This window comes from Halichoeres trimaculatus, unplaced genomic scaffold (assembly GCF_033239565.1).
Source record: "Halichoeres trimaculatus isolate MK-OKI-2021-1 unplaced genomic scaffold, fHalTri1.1 fHalTri1_scaffold_8, whole genome shotgun sequence".
Classification (NCBI taxonomy): Eukaryota; Metazoa; Chordata; class Actinopteri; order Labriformes; family Labridae; genus Halichoeres; species Halichoeres trimaculatus.
The window spans coordinates 36166306-36189167 of NW_027437186.1; the positions used below are offsets into that span (position 1 = coordinate 36166306).

Genomic DNA, 22862 nt, shown 5'->3' on the forward strand with positions numbered 1-22862 from the left:
CCAGCAGTTAATAACCAGGCATGTTGGTGTTAGTTTTGTTAGTTAGTTAATTTTCTACCCATGAAAGCGTTAAACCAGCACAGGAAGCAGCATGTAGTGACCCAGCCAGACTCCCCTTACCAACGCCTCGGCCGTGCTGCTCTCGTTCCCCATGGCTCAACCAGCTGCAGGGCCACAACCGCCCAAACTGCCGCCTCTCACATCAACCGGCTGAAAGACGCCAGCTCAGAGGGCCCGTCAGCGTGCTCCTGCTCCTGCTCCTGCTCCTGCTCCTACAGCCGTTCACAGAGGGAGACACAGGAGCTCAGGGTCTGAGGGGCTCAGCGGTCACACTCTCCTGCTCCTACAGGATTACACCTCTGTGGTATGAGGCAGAAGGAGCAGGGAAAGTGTGTGTGTGGGTTGTTTGGGGGATTAGAAGCCTGTGTGGTGAGACCTCCTTCTCCTCCTCCTCCTCTGGGAGCAAAGTGCAGAGGCTCAATCAGCTGCTGTGGGCTTAAGAGCAACAAGAAGACTCTTCATTAAAGGAAGAATCAGAAAAATAAGTTCATCCTGAAGTTAAATCACAGCAGAGCAACATTTCCAGGTGGACTGAGGGGTGTCACCAATCCTTGAGTTATAAAAGTGATGAAACTATGATCTGTGGGACAACGGGAATTTTAAAACATCTGAATCCCCAAGAAGTCAAAATAAAACATCCCTCAAAGACTTTTTAAGAATTTACAAGTCAAACGTTATGTGCAAATAAAAATGGGTGCTCTTTGAGAAGACCATTTTTGTGTTTTGTTTGAAATTGTGCCAATTTCAGCTTTTTTATGTTTTTCCAATGTGTATCAAGGGAATAAACACATTTATACCAAAAAAAAGTTGTACTTACAATGATTTCTGGGAGAAATTGTTTATTTTCTGGAACCAATACTTTCTTCCATGACTGTACCTCCATTTATTTATAGTAAATTCACATCAGGAGTTTCTCCAAATCGCCTGAAATGTATAAAACAATATTGGGGTCAAGTGTTCACTGTCTCTGGGGATGTAAAGAAACTGAGTTATTTTGGTGATATGTGCAGAGACAGAGCAGCATTTTCAGACCAACTCCAGACTCTCTGAAGATTAAAATAAGAGATTATTAAGTTTCGTTTAATGTTACTGAGGAAGGCCATCATGATTAAGCGGGTTGGTGCTGACCCTTCTTTTGCCCAGTTGTGGAAATTTCTGGTATCTGATGTTATCACGTTGGAGTGGTTGAGGTATTAACGGAAGTAGACACCTGTTTGTGTCACTGAGGGAAAGAATCTGGAAACTCTTGAAAATTAAGTTCACTTGAAACTTGGGTTAAGTGTGTGAATGTATTTTGCATCGTTTATGCTTCTGAATGCAGCACTGCAAAAAACTGAAATCTTAACAAGTGATTATATCTTATTTTCATTGAAAAATGTCTTTTTAGGCCTAATCTGAGCCACATTCGCCCGATAAGTCCAGAAAAAAAATCTTATCTCAAGTTATTTAAAGACAATAATGAGGTCTGAATTGTACAGAAGAGGATTAAGGCCACTGAAAAAAAAAATTATGTTTGACCTTTTTTTTGAATTACTATTTTTTTTCTGAGAAAAAAAGTCAGAATTCTGGCTGTGGTAGATTTGAAGCTGTAACAGGTTGAAGAGATTAAAATAAATCTTTTGTAGAAGAGTATGACAGTTGTTTGTGTGTTCAGTGATGAAAGCTGAAATTTTGCTTGAAAACTGAAGTTTTATCGTTGGATGCTAGCCGCTAGCATAAATCTTGTGAGAGAAATATCTATGACTTGGTTCTAAAGGGAGATCTCTTGTTGCCCTGTTTTTACCTCATAAGTCCAAACACAAGAAGTCATAGGTTTAAACAAATGATTAAACTGACTTTAAAGTCTGATTGACCTGAAGCGCTCAACTTTAAACACAAAAGCAAGTCGTCTAGCTCAGGCTAGCTACTGTTAGCAAATTACCTTCAAAGCTCCAAAGAAATAAAAACACATTTTAAAGCCTTTATACAACTTGCGCAAAGGCTGGTTTTCATTTGACAAACTTTCCAATAAAATGATTTTTTAAAGAAAATAATAAAATTAGCCTTGCTTTTTTGACATGATTCAAAGACCCTTTTACGCTTCCAACAAACAAACTTCATCACTGATCAAACAGTATCCTTCTTAAGGACACTTTGATAAATGTGTTTTTTAAATCCCAGCAGCTCTGTGCTTCTGTTTCAATAATGTTTCACTCATTCGGCTGTTTCATTTCGCACCTTAAGTCCATCCTGTTCAAACCTGCAGCAGCTGATGTACAGATCACTGCGCCCTGCAGCTACCTGACATATACTGATGGTAAAATCTGAACAGTTTTTATTTTAATTTATGTCTGCATGGTTTCACTTCTTGGTGGAGGCTGGCAGCGTTAGATATGACAACATAAGTCATGTGACATGTTTCTGGATGTGTCGTGTCGTCCCATTGGACGCCTGATTTTCCCTCAGGATCAGTGAAGTATCTGTCCTCCTGTCTGTTTCTGTTCCAAGCATCATAACAGAGAAACGTCCTGTTTTTGTCTCTGCCTGGTAAAAATTAAAGGCACAGTGGGCAGTTTTCAGCACATGGACGCATCAAACACCTGCAGCCCTTGCAGGTTCCCTTTGGTCCAGATTACTTCACAGAAACGACAGCAGCTCCCAGAATAAACCCTTTCCATTTTCAGTCCTTTGCTGTTTGTGTTTGAACTGATACGATGACTAAGGCTTCGTGACGACTTCCTCATGTGGTAAAAAACAGATTGTGATGTCTCCAGTGTCTGTTTAAGACTCGGGTATATTTCACCAACGCAGGCCAAATGTCAGACATACACTGAAAAAATAATCAGATACGTCCAAGAGGAGTCTTTGAATCATTGTTTGGTGTCTTATTTTGTTATCGGGGAGTTTCTTTGTTGTGTGACTTGCAGCTGAGCAGTAAACACTCGTGCCACAGACGCCTGTTTGTGCTTCCTCCTATGACTGCAGGGACTCTACGTTAGCTTAGTCAGAAAGCACTGACCTGAATATACCAGACTTTATAAATAGATATCTGTCCTGTCCACTGCTGTTAGACTTTATTCCAGCCTTCTGCACAATTTGTTTCGCACACTTTGTCTCTATGCGAGAGGAGGTCGCTCATTCCAGTTAAATTCGTCCATCTTTCTGTTTTAATTTCAGCTCCCACGTGTCTTCTTCTCTAATCTCACGGGGAAGTTAATATCTGAGAATCCCCACAGATTAATTCACACTTGTGTGATGTGGCAGCTCCTCTCCCTCCTCTGCCTCTTTGCTATTTGTGTGAATGGGGTGTAATTTCAGCCCTCACACTGTGGCCTGTCGGAGCGCGCGCTTTAATTGGCGTTGGTGTTTGGAGGCTTTATGGCGGCAGAGAAAGCAGCGAGGAAAATCATATGATCTGAGCACTGCCAGGTCTGTTTTCACCTCATCACGGACATGTCGGTCACTCAACAAGAGCAGCGTGTGTTTTAGGAGGGACGAAGATGAGGTTTCAGTTTCCTGTCCCGTACATGACCCCAGGTCTGCACCGGAGCAAAAACCAAACGTAGTTCTTACAGAAAGATGCATTTCTACAATTTAGATTCAGGTGTCTTTTTATTTTCTTATAAATTATCATTTTTATGTGTTTTGTGGGATTTTTTGCATTTTTTTTCTTTAATTTTAGCAAATTTTTAAAATTTGTCTTTTATTTCTGCATTTTTTTATTTTATCTTTTTTTTTTTAATTTCTTTTTTTATTTCTGCAATTTTTACATTTTGTTTTTGATGGAATTTTTGCAATTTAAAAAAAATTCAACTTATTTGAAATTTTCACATATTAGTAAAAATAAAAAAATTATTATTACATTTTTGCAAATGTTTTTAAATATTACATTTTCTAAAAAAAATATATCGCAAATTTATTATTATTTATTAATTAATTTTGCAAGTTTATTGGGAAATGAAATGAATACATCACATGTACAATTTTATAAATTCAAAAAAACTTCCTGTTTGAATAAATATTCTGTAATTTCTACTTTGCATCGAACTTTATATACTCTGTGGTTTTTATTGTGAGGATAAGGTAGATTTTGTGGCTCTGCAAAAAGGCTCCAATGAAAGCAAAAGGTTGCAGACCCCTGGTCTAATGCTATATTTTTTCGATGTTTTTAGTTAGTGTGCTTTTGTTTTTGCATTTATTTATTTATTTATTATTATTATTTTTTTAATATATAATTCTGTATTTGCTCCATGATTCTTTATCCAATTTTATCACTTGAGTCCAACAACAAAAAAAATAAATATCTTATAATTTCTTGTAGGGGTGGGAGAAATATTAATTTTATTTGATTTATTCATTTTTTTATATATTTTTTATTATATTCTTTTGTTTGTTTTTTGTTTGTTTTTTTGTTTAACAACTTTAAATCCTGTTTTTTATATTTATTTAGTTAGTTAGTTCTGTTTATGTATTTATTAATTTTCATTTATTTATTGGTTTATTTTGTTAAAAATGATTTTTTTAAATTTATTTATTTATTTATTTTGTTTAAAAAAAAAATTCAAATTTATTTATTTATTTATTTTGCTAAAAAAATTGATTTTCTTTTTTAATTTATAAATTTATCTTTTTTTTCTTGAATTTAAATCCTTTATTTTAGTCCTTGTTTATAAGCTTGGTTGAAGAAAAAAAAAGTTGAGATGTCAGATCCCCTGTATAAATCCTGAAAACTAACTTACATATGATGTTCATTATGGGAGAAAAATAAGCTCCAGACATAGTCTGTAGACCTCATCATTCAACTTTTACACTTGGTCTGGTGTTCAAAACTGAATTTAGATCAAATCGGCACCCTAAAAATCATTAAAGACTCAAATTGGAGAAAATCATATCGTCCCAGCCCTAAATTCTTGCAGTGAGAGCGACCAACACTTGTTGTGAGATTGAGGATTTGATGAAGGGGCTAAATACACAACCTTCAGACCAACTGATGATTATTTATAAATTGTATATATTATATTATATATAAAGAGCACAGTGAGTTGACCTGACTGCTGAAAGCAGGTGACACACACACTGAGTCCAAACAAACACCCAACAAGATGTAACTCAAAGCAGGACTCAGTCACACAAGTTCAACACCAGCTGGAGAATTTCCCACCTCCAACCCACTGTCACACCAGATTCATAATCTCTATCTGAGGAACTTCCACAACCCAAACAGATAATCCACAGTCTGCTCATGAACTCACCTCTACAAACTTTTCCTCACAGTGTCACCTCAAGCTTTCACCGCTCCTCCGCTCTGTGTTTACTGTCCCTCTCAGAGCCGTGTTTGTTTCTGTCCCTCTCCTGAGGAGGTCCCTGGAGCTATTTTTGCTCTGCACACTGAGTGGGAGGAGAGGACGGAGGGTGGGCACAGGACAGGGGGCAGAAGTGGGCGGAGGGGGCTGAACTGGAGCCGGGGGAGCCATGTCTGTTGTGAGTGGCAGTTTGAGAGGTGCGGTGTAGGGTGGAGGGGGTCACCTGCTCTGAGAGGCTCAGGAGGGGACGCCAGCTCTACGACAACCAGTGTCAACAAACAGACCGTCTGTACGGACAGGATGAGGGGACAGAAATGAGGATTTACAGTCAGAAACCTGAACCTTCCAGCTCTGTGATGTTTACTCTGGCCCCACGTCACCAAGGAAATCATTTCAAAGTCTGCTGCTGGTTCGAAAATAACCTTCATCTCCTCCTTTGTGTCTGATTAGTCGTCTGCTCTGCACTTTCTGCTTATTTCACATTTTATCCATCTTTACATCATTCTTCTTTTATGCTTTGCTTCAATTTTACAGATTAATCGTCTTGGAATCTGTATACAACTGATACTCGTATTGTGACGATGACAGCCAACGCGCTCTGTCAATAAACTGCAGCTCGCCAAAAGCAGACAGCAAAGCTATTTGTGAGGCTTGTGAAGTAGAGGTGATTAAAATAGCAGCAACAAAACATAACTGCCATCCTTAACACAAAATATATGTTTAAAAATGATAAATATACGCTTTTATGGGGATTCACCAACTAGTGATGTCACAAAGTGGGGGCAAACCCTGTCCTGATCTCTCAAAACTCACATCCTGGAAATTAGCCAACATATGTTTACCTCACTTCCTGAAACTTTGGCCTCATTTAGTATCAATATTCAACATTTTAAAGATGCTGTGAGGAAGAGCTGTTTTAATGTGACCGCAGCGCCACCTTCTGGCCCGAAGTCTCACACACACTGCCGTGAAGACATGACTTTCAACTTGATGCAACGTCATGAGGTAAGATATTTATCAGTACAGTTACAGCGCTGTTTTTTGAGACATGACAACAGGCAAACGTTGTCAGCTTGTACCGTACATCAGTAGCCGGCTATATGTAGCACTACTAGCAGCCTGGTGTTACGACGTATCTGTTGGCTAACTTTACAACAAGCTAACTGTCAGTTTGTACCATAGTTTAGTAGCCGTCCATATGTAGTGCTATCAGCAGCCCAGTGCTCTAAGACGTGTCTGTAATGTGTAACGTTAGTGAATCTTGGTTCTGTCCTACCAGTCATCGACCAATCAGAGCTAACGTAACCTCACTCTTCATTTTATTGATAGACTCTCAAGTTTGAACAGACCACTGCAGAATAACTGCTGACTGTGGGTTGGAATAAACATTAGCACAAACAGATTAGCCCTTTTAGCCTTTAGCTCGTGCTCTATCTCTCTCCTGTTTATCTGTCCTCTGGTCTTCTGTCCTTTTTCTGTCTGACAGTTAGGCTGATTTATGCTTGACGCGTCTGGCGGGTTCGTGCGGATGAATGACATCATTTTCGCACCTACTCCCCCTTGCGCAGTCCCTTTCATGCATTAAATTTCCATACCACGCACACTCCAAGATTTTTAACCTGCCGGACGGAGACACACGGACAAGATGGAGGAAGAACAGGGTCTCCTAGTGGCCGAAGTGCAGAAATACAGGCATCTGTATGACTCTTTACACTGAGTGGTAAATTATTCATGCCGTGAAATTGCAGCCACGCTCAGCAGAGAAGAGATATCAGTCAAAAGAGTCTGGAAAAATTTCCAGAGGAGATTTTTAAATGAGTTGAAAACAAAGGCAAACCTCTTTGACTCTTCTTTAGTGCCCTGGTAGAGGTATGTTTGTGATACACCGCCACCTGCAGTTTGGGGATGGACACCAACAGACATTGCACAAGTTGTTGAGTAGCATAAAAGCCTCATGTGTTCTCTTGCGTGGATCATGTGCGTCTCATTTCTGCAAGTCACGTTCGTGCAGAAAGCATAACACAGCCTTTAGGCTCCAGTGTCCACCATCACTACAAAATTAATCACAGAAATCATTTTCAGCAGAGAAAAACACAGATCTCTCTTCTCACTACTAAACTTCATCAGCCTGCGTGGTGTTGTCATAGAGACTTAGACGTGCCATAAATCAATCCAGTCCTGCTCGACCCGGTCAGGAAGCTAGGAAGTAGCTTTTGAAATAACTTGTATTTATGCTGATAATTTCATTTTAAAGTGTGGATTAGGATCAGGCAGATATCTGGAAGGGAGACTTTTTCAAGATCACTTAGTAACTCCTCACAGAAACTTTAAACATTTTGAAAAAGATAAATCATTATTTTTTAAAACAGCATCTCTTTAAGTGTATGTGTTTAAAGTCTTGTTTCTTAGCATTTAGTGATAAAGCAGCTAAAGGAGCATTTGAAGCTTTTTTTTTCTTTAATGTAAAAAAAGAATTAATTTGTTGATTTAGTTTTGTTTAAATCTTTTTTTTTTTGCCCAATTAAAGGTTGTATTATTAACGCCCACTATTTTTTTTAACTAATTTGATATTTTTACGTTAGACTTGCCTTTTGTTCATCCAGCTTGTGCATCCTTCATTAATTCAAATTCAAAATAAACTTTATTAGCATGAAGTTTTTTTTTTTTGTTGTTGTTTTTGTATGTTGCCAAAGCCAAAGTTAAAATACAATGTTTAAAAAACACATCAACAATCAAACACATATTAGGAGAAAAAAAGAGTAATAAAATCAATCAGAAATAAATCTAATAAGATTGATAATAATCTAAAATAAGATCTCATTACTCATTATTTTAACGGCGAGATTTTAAACAGTCTGTATTTAATGAGTGTCTGTCTCTTTAAGGGCTTTTTTTTTATAACTGTTAAATAATCTGCCAATTTACGTTTTCTGTAAAATTTATAACGTTATACATATTATCATTATTATCATTATTATTAATAATAATATTAATGTGATTATTATGATTATTATTATTTTCAGTATTATTATTGTTATTATTATTATTATTATTTTTATCATTATTATTATTTTTTTTTTAATATTATTACAATTAAAACCTCCTTATTATCGCAGTCACTATTAATCATCAATGTTCATTTCCAGTTAAAACGCCTCTGATCTTCATCTGCCTGTCTTGGCTTCACTGTAATCTAATCTTCATCCCACCTGTGGCTTTCTCTGTAAACTTCCTGCATGAATTCCCCCACACAAGTCCAATGAGACAACACTTTCCCCCCGTCTCCACAGAAAAGCCACAGACTGAGTAAGAACTGTAAAAACACTCAGAGACACAGTCTGCTGCAACAAAGCCCCGAGCAGCAGGAGCCAGATTCGTATCGACTTCAGAGGACTTCAGGAGGTTATTTTGGGTCGTTTTCTACCTGCAGTCATCACAGGCCGTCTTCAGCTGAGAGCCCAGTCTGTGGCCACAGCAGGTTTATTATTATTTCTCTATAAATAACTGATCTGATCATTTCTGCTTCTGCAGCCATCACAGCAGAGTCTGGACACTTTCCCCTCCCATCCAGTCTTTGTCTGACCAAACGTGATGCATGTGCACAATCTTCCTCCCAGCTTCTGTTACCCTGGCTCCCATCACTCGTATACTCCTACTCTCCTTCTCCCAGCTGCTGTTGCCCCTCCTCTCCCTGCATCTGCATGGTCAAACACTCAGCTCCTGTCTGATAAAATTCACACTTCATGCTCTCCTCCTCCTCCTCCTCCTCCTCCTCCTCCAGTGATGCTGCAGACTGCTCCTGTCCTCACCTGTCGTCGTGAAATTCCAATGCAGCTCCCCATCTTGTATTCCATGTCCTCCTCCGGTGAAGTGACTCGAGCACTACACGGCTTGCAGAGCACCTTCCTGCAGAACTGCATCCTCCCCAGTCAGACTCAGCATCGCCGGAGCAGGGAGCTCTCTGCTGGAGCAACAGAGTGACAGCGTGCACGCCTCTGTGTCTGTGCCAGAGAGTGCATCAGAGACTAACAAACGCTCTGCTCTGCATCCGCCAGTGGTCCTCTTGTGACATACATTTTCAAGGCACTGTTAAATAAAAATATCCAGGTTATATAAGCACATTACACATGAAAAAGGTGGCTCCCCTTTCCCGCCTCATCTATCCTCCCAGCTCTGCTTCAGAGGGAAAAAATCTCTGGAAGGGGAGAGGAGGAGAGGGGAGGCAGAAAAAGGGAGCCTGTCTCTTTAAAAGACCCAGGAGGAGAGCAGATGATGGTGGTACATCATGATGAAGAGCGCACGATGATATCACTGTGAAGTTCACTCAGCCAAAATAGAGCAGGAGGAGAAAATGGGGCAAAAACAAGATGAATCATTTCATGTTTTCTCTTCCTGCACTCTGAGGATTTACTCAAGACATTTCTGTGCAATATAAAGAGGAAAGATCAGAGTTAAAATGACACAAAGTGTGAAATATCTGGACTTTCTTTCAGGAGTAAAAGAGGAACAGCTTGTGATTTTTTAGACGACAGACTGGGTCTTATGTTAGCCAAATTTCTGAGAAAAATGAGACAGTGAGATGTCCTTTTTGTTCATACACTCAAGATTTTTGAGTCCGTGTACAATAAACATATCACTGACCTGGTGAATCTTTTCTTAAATAAAAAATAACTCCTCTGGAGCCTCATGCGGCTCTTTGACTCGTTTGCAGTGGTGCCTTGTAGCCTTAATAAAATATTATTGAAATGAAACAATTTTTATTTTTCTTACAGAGGGAATTAATGATTAAAGACACTGACACTAAATAAAATCATGCATAAAAAATGTGTTGAAATTTTTTAATTTAATTAAAATTCTTTCTATAAATTCAAATTTTTGAAATTTCAAAACTGTTTGAGATTGTTGCATTTTTTTTGCTTTTTTATTTTTGCATTTTTAATTTTTAAAATTAATTTCTATTGCTTCATTTTTTTTGCTAATTTTTGAAATTATATTTTTTTTAAATTTTTGTACAGTTCAGAATTTTTTTTAAATAAGGTATTAAAGAAATTTTTGACATTTTTTGACATTGCAACTTTTTGCAATTTCATTTTTTTAAATTGCCATTTATAATTTCATATTTTATTTTTATTAATAATAAAAATTTCAAATTTTAAAATCAAATTTTTAAGAAATTTTGAAAATTTCCCTTTTTTATGTTGCCATTTTAATTTCTTTTTTTTTTGCAAATAATATATATATTTTTTATAATTGCATTTTTAATTTTAAAATTATCGAAATTGATGCATTTTTAAAATTCTTATCTTTTTCTTTATATATATTTTTTAATTTCTGTGTAGTTTGGGATTTTATAAATAAAGTTTTTAAGAATTTTTGAAAGTTACGCAAGATTTTTGCAATTTCATTTTTTTAAACTGACATCTGTAATCTCCTTTTTTATTTTTGCAAATAATATAATTTTTTTTAATTTTTGCATTTTTTTATTTCAAAATGTGAAATATTTGCAAATTTATTTAATGCATAAAAATAAGACATTACATGTTTTATTTAATAAATTAAAAAAATTCTCATTTAGATTATTATTCACTAGATTTAACTATTTTGAATTTACTCTTTATCGTCTGTATAGTGAAGGTAAAGTAGATTTTGTGGCTCTGCTGAGCTAAAGCAAAACAGCTTCTTTGAAAGTAAAGTTTGCAGACCCCTGCTTCAGATTCATCAGGGTTAAAGGAACAAATGACAAAACTTTGTTTTGACCTCTTAAAGCTGAAAATCTTAAACTGAACCAAATATGTTGATTTATGGAAAATTAGCAGTGATGAGTCCAAACATTCAGATTTTTAAAGTCATGTTTGAGGCATTTTGCTGACTTGTAAACCCACAGTGAAAAGATTTCAGCTGACTCTGAAAGAGACTTAATTAAATATTGATGTTTCTGACTGACCTACAACAGCAAATTAAACTGTCATGAATATGATTGATTTGCCTCTTTGGTTATTGCTAATGTCTGATAATGCTGACTCTCTGAAAACAACAAGATCTGTACAAGGAGACGATGTTTATGTTTGCAGAAGGAGCCAAATTTGCAGATACAACGTGGGGCAGCTGCTTTCAGATTTTGGAGTGTAAACATCATTAACTCCACCTGTCCGTGTGAAACCTTTGAGATCTAGAAACTGACGTCGTTCTGTGAAGATGACGCTTATGCTTCAGTCTTTTCATATTTCAGTTAAATTTTTTTCTCTTTTTATAAAACTAGTGTGTAAACATGAGAACATTGCTCACCTCCCCATCAGTGAAGGGACGATTACACCAGCAGCAGCAGCCTGAACCATTGATACAAGGCAGGATGGATCCATGCTTTCATGTTGTTGAGGCCAAATTCTGACCCTACCATCTGAATGTGGAGCAGAAATCCAGACTCATCAGACCAGGCAACGTTTCTCCAATCTTCTATTGTCCAGTTTTGGTGTTGCTGTGTGAATTGTAGCCTCAGTTTCCTGTTCTTAGCTGACAGGAGGGTCACCCGGTGTGGTCTTCTGCTGCTGTAGCCCATCTGCCTCAAGGTTGGACGTGTTGTGTGTTCAGAGATGCTCTTCTGCAGACCTTGGTTGTAACCAGTGGTTATTTGAGTTACTGTTGCCTTTCTATCAGCTCCAACCAGTCTGTCCATTCTCCTCTGACCTCTGGCATCAACAAGGCATTTTGTCCCACAGAACTGCTGCTCACTGGATATTTTCTCTTTTTGGGACCATTCTCTGTAAACCCTAGAGATGTTTGTGGGTTAAAATCCCAGATCAGCAGTTTCTGAAATACTCAGACCAACAACCATGCCACGTTCAAAGTCCCTTAAATCACCTTTCTTCCTCATTCTGATGCTCGCTGTGAACAGCAGCAGATCGTCCTCACCATGTCTACATGACTAAATGCACTGAGTTGCTGCCATGTGATTGGCTGATTTGAAATTTGCGTTAACGAGCAGTTGGACAGGTGTGCCTAATAAAGTGGCCAGTGAGTGTAGTTTGTCCAATCTGGGCTACTGTAGAAACCCAGTGAGGCTAAAAGCTTTTCCGTAAATATGAGAGACTTTAAATTTGCAAAAACAAGGGATGGGTAACTTTCACATTTGAAATGATATGGTACCGATGCCCAGTGCCTGGCAATTGGTATCGGTAGTGAATGGTACCAATTTTTCGGTACTTTAGTGTGTGTTAATCTCAAAGTTTTCAAATAAACGTTTATTTCTCATTATTAATTTTTAGACAACTATCCACTAATTCAAACTTTCTGATTAATCTTATCAAATATTTTCTTTCCTTGGCTTTTAACCCAGCTTGAGACTCTGCTCATGTTTTGGTGTTTGATGGTTTGTTTAGTTTTTAGTATTTTTTTTTTATTGTTCCTAAATAGTTTTAAGAAAAATAAAGCAGTTATTTTAGTACCTGCACATTTGTTTCAGCTGCAGTTGTTTTTAAAGTGCTTTATACATTAAGTTGAGTTGAGTTATCGTCAGTTTGGCACCTTTAAATGATCTACTACAATAATCAAACGACTCTAAGCGTGGTAAAGGTCGACGTCAGTAATGTCTTACAACAGATGAAATCAGCTTCTTCTCTTTATTTTTTAAACTTCTAAAAACATTAAAAAATTAAAATAAAAAGTGAATATAAAGTCATGACTTCAGACTTGGACATTGCTTTTGTAAGTATTAACAATTCTGAAATGTAAAAAAACAGGGATACACCTAAAAAAACGATCCGGCAGCAGGTCCGTTTACTCATCCTGAGTGTTTGGCTGAATCATCGTGTCCGTGATGTCGAAGGCCTCTATGAGCTCCTGGAGGAAGAACAGAGAGGTGACAGTAAAGATTTAACCCAAACAGACAGAAAACAACATTTAACAGCTGTAGTTTTTATATTTTTAGTGGTTAAAGGAAATGTGCTGACCTTCCATATCTTTGGGCTGATGGAGACGATGCCCTGTTTCCTGCTGCTTGAGCCTTCAGCTTCCACCTCTCCCTCCTCTATCGGAGCTGAAATTTAAAAACACACAACACTGGTAAAACCATCACAGTGGAGTATATTCCTGAATATCTCCACAAAAAATAAATGAAAAATCAACCCTTACCTAAACATGGTAATTTAGATTCATCCAGATACATCCGAGCCAAACCGTCCTGTGACACAAACAACAGTCATGTTAACAGACGGCCACTAGAGGGCAGACATGCTGCACTGAAGAGTAAACAGTGATACAGATGTATATAAGGTTTTTATGTACAGTTTATCAACCTGACTGTGGATGAGATGAAAAAAACATCCGTACATAACTCAAAAATTATTCAAAGCTGCAGATTTTTTTTAAATAACATCCACTACAAATATTATGATATATATCTAAATCTTCTTTTCAGGCATACACAGCTCACCCTGATCAGGAACGATGTGTGGAAAATGTTCTCCACCGTCCGGGAGAAAGAGTTGGGGTCGATGACAAACTCGTAATATAATATCGGTGTTGTTGCTGTGTTGAAATAAGAGAGACATTCACAACTTAAATAAACAGATTTATAATCTTAAAGTCTTAGAGGCTGACTGTCAACTCACGGTCCATCTGATGATATCTCCTCAGATATCCCAGGATCCTCTCCACCTCTCTAACTGTCGCATCTTGATGAGAGTCCTCCATTTTCTTCAGCTAGGAGGGAAATGGGCGATAGTCTTTGGGTTAGTTTTCTAAAATGAAAAAAGATTTTTCTCAGATTTTTTGGGGAGTCAAAGAAAGAGAAATTTCAGCTCAGTTACTTCAGTTGGCATGATCCTCTTCGCCTCCTTGGTTGGCGCCTTCCTCTGCCGTTCTATCCTTTGTTTTGGAGGAGGCGGTTCAGCATGAAACGAGCCTCTCCTGGTGGAAAAAAAGAGAAAAAAAAACATTATTCCAACTGAGATTAATAAAAACGTAGAAATTCTGGAAGTAGATGTCTTTAGATTTCTGAAGAAGTGTGTGGGGGATACATACTTAATTTTCCTGTCACACTACAGAGGGATTATCAGTCTATGTCATCTTGACCACAGAAGCAGCGCTTAGCTTCATTCATTCAGACGAGTTAGCGTTTTTTTAAACACTAAATTCAGCCTGTTATCAGGATAAAAATGAACGGTTGTTCTGTGGTCAGTTTTTAGAAGCAATACAACAGCAGAGGCAACGTCTGTCAAGTTTGGACGGTTACAGAGCAGTCGGTGTTTTGGAGTTAATAGCGACCATGCTAACTGGTGACTCTCGGCCGACAGAATCAGTGTAAAACAAGGGGCAACATCCGGTTAGTAAAAAGTAAGATATCTTCGCTAAAAACATCTGTCCACTTACTGCTATTTCACAAACCGAAGGGCTGTTTAACATCTGTCAAAGTGATGATATTGAGTTTAAAATGGGGCTGGGGATATATCGAATATACTCGATGTATCGCGGGCTTTTGTTTGTGAGATCTATAAAATGAGTATATCGCAATCATCGAGTACAAACAGTTACCTAAATGTTTTCTGACGTCACAACGTAAATCTCTTTGGTGATTCGCTTGTTTCACTCTCTGTTGCTCAGCCGGCGCTCCTCTCACAGCGAGCACCACGCTTCCCCCGCCCACCCAGAAATTTTCCTGTGCATGTGTGTTTTGGTGTTAGGAGAGGAGAGAAGAAAGTCGCTTACACGTAGGGATGGGTACCGAATTAGGTACTTTTGTAGATACTGACCGAATTCTGTCAAAGTACCAGTACTGATTCACGTAAAATCAAAAGGTACCATGTTTAGGTAGCTAAATGCATCTTTGTGACTGTGAGGGAGTGGAAGAGTAGCTGATATTCCATGCTGGATATGAACACAGTGTTGCAAGGTTATATATTGACAAATAAATATGTTAAATTGAAAAAATATAAATTTTATTATTTCACAAATTTATATTTCTTACCACATAAACACAAAAAAGTACCGAAAATTAGTACTGTTGAGTACCGGTACTGATTGCCAGGTACCATTGCATTGGTTAAAGGTACCCATCCCTAGTTACGCGTCTCATCAGTCGTGTGTTGCTGGTTTCCAGGGCTTGTTTTCTAGAGTGTAGTTGCTTATTTGGGCTTACTAAGGTGTCCGTATGATCCCTGAATCTCTCCCAACTCTCCACGAGAAAAAAACGCGACATGTTTTTGAGTCTCACATTCGTTTGTCTGCGCACTCTGCCCCCCCCCTTTACTGGAACTAAAAACATGTGAATACATTAAGTTAAGTTTGAAATAAAAGGTTTGCTCAACTTACCCTGATTGAGATTTACCCCTTTTTGAATTCAAGTTTTAAAAATACAACTGAAAGGCAACGTTATAAAAGTTAACTAAAATGAAACTAAAAAGGAAAACTAAAATTTAAAATACATTGCAGTTAACTCAAACTAATAAACACTAGAAAAGAAAACAAAAACGATAAGTAAATTAATCTGACACATTTTCCCAACCAATTTTACGACGGTTTTCGGCAGTTTTCAGCGCTGTACGGCACCATCACAGCGACGTACCGGGACGTGCTTGTTTACTGCACTGACTGGCTGTGCGCTGTGCTGCGACGAAATTTTGTGGAGCAATGAATCAGAGCATCTGTAATAGTTTAATTTCATGTGAGTCTGTCTTTATTGTTACAGAGTCCAAGTATCTAATTATTAAAGCTCATATTATATTGTTTTATATAATTTATGTTTATATTATTTCAATTTAATTCATGTTAATATTTTTTTATACGATTTATGTTTATATTTTTATATTAAGTTTATATTATTTTCTTGTGTTTAAGGCAGCAGCCAACATTTCGGTATGAGCATTGACTGAGCAGTGAGCACTATGTTGGACTGGAAAATAAACTGTATTACAAAATGTTTACTCTGAATTTTTGGCAAATAAGGTATGAAAAAACTAAAAGTAAACTGAAACTAAACTAAAACTAAACAAAAACTAAGCCTTGTTGCAAAAATTAAAACTAAATAAAAAACTAGAATGCCTGCTCCAAAACTAATTAAAACTAAACTGTAATGGAAAAAGAAAATGTCAAAACTAACTAAAACTAAACTATAATGACAAATCCAAAACTATTTTAACCTTGCTGAAAGGTCTGCTTGAATCATTATACTGTCATTTTATGCATCAAAGGGTTGGATTAAACATTAACATAGTGATTTAGAGGAGAAATCAGTATATCAAGCTATATAGCGTGTATCAAGATATAGCCTACAAGTATCGAGATATTGGATTTTGGCCATATCCTGCAGCCCTAGTTAAAAAATGTGTTTTTTGGTGGCTAACTCCTCCACGTCAGTTGTCAAACCATTAAACTCTGCAGTGCTTGTGCACCCAAGTTGCGCGCACATCCAGCATTGTTGATAAACAGATAATCCCTCAATAAGGACACTAACCTGCTCTAAGTTGATGTTGAAGTTTCAACAGATCTGATCCTAAACTTTCACAAGATGTGCAAACTCTTTGGAGCTGTCAAATTATTAGAAAACTGAGGCGCTCACATGAAGTGGAAGGAGGGAGCAGTCCTGAAACAGGACTCTGCTCTCCTGGCCAGCCTGAGCCACGCATCCTGAGGCAGGTAACCATCAACGCCTCCATTCTGCTGCTCCTCATCCCCGTCTTCAAGCCGGTTCAAACCCATGAAGGACAACTGCCAGAGAAGCAGATAGACACTTCTGAGACCATGTTATTATAACATATCAAAATGTCTGTGCCTGCTTAACTTTTAACCAGCAGCTGCAGATTGACAAATCAACATCTCACTTACAAGGTGCTCAGAATAAGCCGTGGGATCGAAAGCAGTGCCCTCCGAAAAAAGACGACTGGCTTTCTCCTTCCCCAGGTCTGTGGCCACAACGAGGAGCTGAGCATCCAGAGCGGCTTCTCTCGCCTGTTTGACTGAAAACACGGGAAAATTAGACAGATACACTAGGTGTGCTAGAAATAAACCACAAAAATCTCCCACTTTAAATTCTTAAAATCAAAACAAACGGATTTATCAACAATTTAATCAACAAAACACAGAAATCTGGTCTGGTTTGACTTTTGCACTACAGAAAACAAACACTCACCATCTTTAAAAAGGTTGTTTGCTTTCTCTAAAACTTCAGTGAGTCTGTTGTTGGAGAGACTCACCATCTCTTCCCTCTCCTCTGGAAAACAAACAAACAAACAGTCAGAATCACAGGAGTGTTTGTAAACAAAACTAAATGATACACCTTCCCCTGTGTGTCCCACTCACGTTGGATTGTGTTAATGAGGTCTCTGTATTTGCTCCGGATTTCTCTCCTGCGCCCCGGGTCGCTGTCTTCGTCCTGCAGGTCACCGGGGCTGAAAGCGACGCCAGCTTCGTCCCCGTTGCCGGCTTGGGATCTCTTTCGGCTGGGAACGCCATTCTGCCGGGGAGCCTCCTCATCGTCACCGCCGCCTTTGGTTCTCTTCATCTTCAGCGTCTGTTAGCTCACCGTTCGTGGATGAGCTGAACAAAATCACATAAACAAAGTGCAGAGACAGCTCCGTGCTATTAAAATGCTGTTACAGAGGAAGAAAAAACAATCTGGTAACTCGTTGGATTCAATCTAAGCGAAAAGTGACAACATTTGTTTCCATGCTGATGCACAGATCTTTAAGCCAAGATAATAACCCGCACTTCTAGCTCACTTGCAAAGCACTTTGAAATTACCTTCTGGTAAAAAGGAGATGGCCCAAATTTTAGTCCCGGGGCGAAAAAATGTAACTTACAGGTGAACTGACTCGTACTTGAACACGGGTTGTCATGTTTTTTCTAATATGAAGGCAGGGGGATGACGACAACACACCGGAAGAACAACTCCTAAAACTGTAAAGCCTACGGATGCTACACACTGTTGAAAATGCCACACCACTAAAAACGATCTAAAATACACTTCATTTTCTGCTAATACAGTCAGTGTAGGGCAGCGAGGGTGGTTAACATCTGTTTAAATATCACAAACCTTTAAAAACACCAGCCAGGCTATGAGGAAACTTTTGCCGGGAAGGCGGCTAATGCTAACACGGAAGTTCTGGTGTTGTGACATCTTGTTTCGCTCTCTTTAATCTTTGAGCAAAGCTAACATTGGTCGATTTTAGCGAAGAAATGAGTGATATTAGCGACAGTAAGAGCCGCTAGAGGAAATAAACATGCTGCTCTAGAGACTTTTAAGCTATAACTTCACCCTTTACATTCCCTTTACCTATTAAATCGTATTTGTATATTTATTCTTGAATCTTAAACGTACCTCTGGCAGTCCGAAGGCGCGCCTTTAGCATTTCATCAACAGTGACGACAACGAAGTCAGTTTCAAGTTAGTGCTTCTGACTTCAGGAATTTTTTAACCTCGAGCTTTTGTATATGTTGTTTATTTATTTTGATGAATTCTGTGATTGTGTAACAGCATTTATCCTGAACATTCTGTAAGAATCTTGCAAATATTTTGTCAATTAAAAAAAAAAATCTTCTGACTTCAAGAAAAGAAAAAAAATCAGTTCAAAAACATGTAGCTGAATCAAAACATGCTATGATTTAAAAAAAACATATAGTTTTATTTAAGCATCTTGGTATTTCAATTGCTTTTACTCATCTTCCACCTTTATCATTATTTTTTATTTAAATTGTACCTAAGGTTATATATTTTGTTGAATTCTGTGATTTTGTAACTGCATTTATCCGGAACATTCTGTAAGAATCTTGCAAATATTTTGTCAATAAAAAAAAAAGAAAATGAAAAAAAATAAATAAATAAATTCTGACTTCAGGAAAAAAAATCAGTTCAAAAACATGTAGCTTAATCAAAACATCCTATGATAAAAAAAATAAAATAAAATAAAATAAAAACAGTTTTTATTCAAGCATCTTGGTATTTCAATTGTTTTTACTTATCTTCCAGCTTTATCATTATTTTTTATTTAACTTGTACCTAAGGTTTATAATATCTTTTTATAATATTGTTACTTTTACTATTTCAACGCTTTAAATTATTTTAAAATTCTGAACAATTTAAATGCATACATTTAACTGAGTGTTGAATAGTCTCTATTGCCTCTGTATTTCCCATTTATGCATTACACCATAATTTTATTTTGATATATTTTAACTTTTTTAACTGCTTGATTCATGAGAAAGACAATATATAAATAATAGTTGACTGCACTTATTTCCTTATTTGGAATAATGTTTGTAGCCTATTTCAAATTTTTCCATTATTAAATTTTATATACATGTTTTCCAGATTCTTTTTTAAGTCTTTACTTTCAATAAATGATGTATATTTCTATTTTTCTAAGATAAGTGACCAATTGAATTCTCGTGAAAAAAAATCCCCAAATTCTTAAACATTTTGTGTGGCGACGAATAGGAAACAAACTTCAGTATCCTTCAAAAGCAGCAGCCTGTTTGACGACAGGCAGGCAGATGGCGCGCTCAAAGTAGGGGGAGTCTTCCTTTCGCGCTCTTTGTTTGGAAGTCGTTGTTTGTTGCCTTGGTGACCAAAAGCGTATTTCCTGTCACGACCAGCTGGGATTCCTTTTTTTTTTTTTTTTTTGACGGTGAACAATCGTGAAACGGTCAGTATCATTTTTTAATCTTGGGTTTTTTTGTGTTTGATTTGATCGAATTCAGGGAAATAATTGTAGGTTTAGGTCCGGATATTTCGGAAACATATATATATTTTTATTTTTTTTATTTTTTAAAGTTTTTCTTTCTTTCTTTCTTTCTTTCTTTCTTTCTTTCTTTCTTTCTTTCTTTCTTTCTTTCTGTCTGTATTTATTTTGTGTCAACAAAACCTATTCTATATTGTATTTATTCTTTTTAAGTCTCAAAGACTTTTAAAATTCCGTAAAATAATAATGATAATAATAATAATAATAATAATAATAATAATAATAATAATAATAGTAAAAAAAAAAAAATTAAAAATATGCTGAGGTCGTTTATTGTTTTCCATGTATTTATATTCGCCGGATATGCAGCATTAACCATCAAAATGTAGTAGTAGTCGGCAGAATAAATCAATTGAGCCATTTTTAAGTCATAATAACATATAATTCGACATCATTTATTCATTTAATTAAACCTATTTATTCAAACACATAGGGAGAGCCCTCATTGCATTGGTGCAGAGGGTCAGACAAGAGACAGACAGAATCAGGCAGTTGCACAAAATAAATTCAAGAAATAATAAATAAAAATAATTTAAAAAAAAAATCTTATTATTTCCCCTCTCTTGTCAGTAAATACTGGATGATAAAAGCTGAATTACACCTGTTGTCACTTCTTACAGACTACAGTGAAGACATGTCTGAAAATCCGCTCTAATCCCTCCATGACCTCACCGGGCTGAGGAGTAGCAAACAGTGTGCATGCGCACAGGAGCACAAACAGCTCCGAGCTCGTGAAAGTTGCGTCTGTGCCGCGAGGACTGTCTGTGATCCCACCATGGAGGAGCACAGATTCACTTCTCCCGGACTCAGTCTGGACCTCAACAACTTTGACTCAGCCGAAGCGGAGAGGAGCCGCTACGTCTTAACGAGCCCCCGGTCTCTGGAGTCCTGCGCACGGCTCGGTATCAAACCGGTGGCCCTGCTGATCAAGTCCCTGAACGAGCTGATGGCTGAACAGCAGCACATGCCCTTTGAAGCGATGAAGGTGATGCATGAGTCCTACGAAAAGGAGAGGATGAAGCTTTTACAAATGTGCAGGGAGGAGAGGGAGAGGATTATCCAGGAGGAGGACAGGTGGCCGCGCAGCAGCAAAGTGTCAGGCCTGAAGGAGGACTCCAGGCTCTCCACAGAAACCATCCCTTACGCTGATCTGTGCTCCAAAAGGAGGTCTGTGAGCAAGTCCACCTGCTCAGCTGCAGGTCACTCCCTCAGGAACAGGAGCACACGGAGCAGCTTCAGCCTGGGAGACCTCCGACACTCCCCCAGAGCTGAGAGGAAGCTGGAGCAGCTCACCAAAGACATCAGGAAGAAGATGAGCGTGATCCTGCCTCAGAGAGACCGCAAGATCGCAGCTCTGATGCTGGTGAAGCACGAGGAGGAGGAGGAAAGCCTGAAACTCTCTCTGAAGGAGGAGCAGGAGCGACAGGAGGCCCGGAGGAGGGAGGAGGCTGAGCAGGCCCAGGCAGAGAAACAGAGGAGGAGGAAGCTGAGGCTGAGCATGAAACACTGGCACCAGGAGCTGCAGGCAAGGAGGAGGCGGAGGGAGAACCAGGAGCAGGAGAAAATTGGGCAACTGAAGCAGGAGGTGCTGCTGCAAGAAGACAGGTGGAGGAGGCTAAAGGAGGAGGTGGAGGCGCTGAGGAGACAGAGGATGGAGACCGCACAGAAGGAGACACAAGGCAGGAAACGCTGCCAGGAGAAGCTGCTGAGAGAGAAAGAGGAGGTGGAGAAAAGGGAGCGGGAGAGGGAGCGACAGGTGGCAGCAGAGAAGGAGCACAAGGCCAGGAGGAGCAGAGCGCTGCAGGATAAGAAGGAGAGGAAGAGGCTGCAGGAGGAGAATCGCAGGGAGCTGCTTCGACACATCCTGTTCAAACAGCAGGTGGAGCAGCAGGAGGAGGAAGAGGAGGCCCAGATGAGGAGCGCTCTGGAGGAGAAGCTGCAGCGCTCCTGCGAGAAGCGCGCTCAGGCTGCGGAGGCTCGGCTGAGGGGGCTGAAGGAGAGGGCGGCCCAGGAGGAGGAGCAGATCCAGAGAGCCCAGCTGAGGGCGGAGCTGCAGAGCGTCCAGGAGCTCACACACAAACAGATCCTGGTCCAGCTGAGCCGGAGACGCATGGAGAGAGCCTCCCTCCACGCCTCCTCCCACCTCCGTGCCAGGGCCCTGCAGACGCAGCAGCGCAACAGACACAGACAGCTCCTCCACCAGAGGCTGAGGGAGCAGATCCAGAGGGAGGAGGAGGAGCTGAGGAAGGTCAGGGAGAGCTGCATGTACATGAAGGAGTGGAGGAGGGAGAGGCTGCGGAAACAGAGGGAGCAGATACAGGAGGAGGCGCACAGGCTGGTCAGAGCCTCCTTTCACATGAGGGAGAGGGTGAGGCAGGAGACGCACAGGCGGACCTTTGACCGGATGGCTCTGGAGGCTCAGCTGAGCGCCTCCATGAGCCACATGAAGATATGACAGCAAGATTAACTCCATATGCCAGCGCCTCCTCCTCCAGGCCTCCTCCTTCAGGCCTCAGAGGAGGCGCAACTTCACCCAGAGCTGTCCCTGGTTGTTGACTGTTCAGTCTGATAAAAACAACAACAAAAAACCTTAAACTCCACCTCCAGAAAACTACATCTAACAGGGAAATGAAAAAGTAGGAGAAGAGGTCAGGGGAGAAATGAAATCGAAACTTAAGTTTCTGCTAGAAACTTTATTTTTGTTTTGATTTCACCCCAAAAAGGGAACTGTGCTCCACAGCAAATGAGTGATTCTGTAATTAGGGAACATTTTAGGCTCACAAAAAAGTGA

The 22862-nt window shown here is 39.0% G+C and overlaps 2 protein-coding genes across 6 annotated transcripts; one reads left to right on the forward strand and one right to left on the reverse strand.

Annotated features, from left to right (window-relative positions):
• Positions 1–12939: 12939 nt before the first annotated feature.
• Positions 12940–18732, reverse strand: nsmce4a (NSE4 homolog A, SMC5-SMC6 complex component). 5 transcript variants are annotated; one of them, XM_074675939.1, is made up of 11 exons: positions 18652–18732; positions 17634–17870; positions 17464–17544; positions 17160–17290; positions 16894–17042; positions 14147–14246; positions 13949–14039; positions 13771–13865; positions 13470–13518; positions 13289–13374; positions 12940–13178 (listed from the first exon to the last, which is right to left on the reverse strand). In XM_074675939.1, the coding sequence occupies exons 2-11, from the start codon at positions 17833–17835 to the stop codon at positions 13116–13118; spliced, it is 1047 nt and encodes a 348-aa protein (XP_074532040.1). In that variant the 5' UTR covers positions 17836–17870; positions 18652–18732; the 3' UTR covers positions 12940–13115. The 5 variants fall into 5 exon arrangements, with proteins under 5 accessions (XP_074532040.1, XP_074532043.1, XP_074532042.1 ...); XM_074675942.1 differs by lacking the exon at positions 18652–18732 and adding an exon at positions 18367–18490; XM_074675941.1 differs by lacking the exon at positions 18652–18732 and adding an exon at positions 18134–18225.
• Positions 18733–20703: 1971 nt separating this feature from the next.
• On the forward strand, positions 20704–22862 carry LOC141795397 (uncharacterized). The gene has a single exon (XM_074676250.1). It carries the CDS (start codon positions 20847–20849, stop codon positions 22524–22526), a length of 1680 nt encoding a protein of 559 aa, XP_074532351.1. The 5' UTR covers positions 20704–20846; the 3' UTR covers positions 22527–22862.

Bases quoted from the DNA above. Each gene is read 5' to 3' on its own strand.
- nsmce4a (XM_074675939.1), bottom strand. From the start codon at position 17,835: ATGAAGAGAACCAAAGGCGGCGGTGACGATGAGGAGGCTCCCCGGCAG. The intron at 17,545-17,633 runs GTGAGTGGGACA...TTTGTTTTCCAG, and splicing joins CCTCATTAACACAATCCAAC to AGGAGAGGGAAGAGATGGTG. The intron at 13,375-13,469 runs GTAAGGGTTGAT...TTTAAATTTCAG, and splicing joins ATCTAAATTACCATGTTTAG to CTCCGATAGAGGAGGGAGAG.
- LOC141795397 (XM_074676250.1), top strand. From the start codon at position 20,847: ATGGAGGAGCACAGATTCACTTCTCCCGGACTCAGTCTGGACCTCAAC.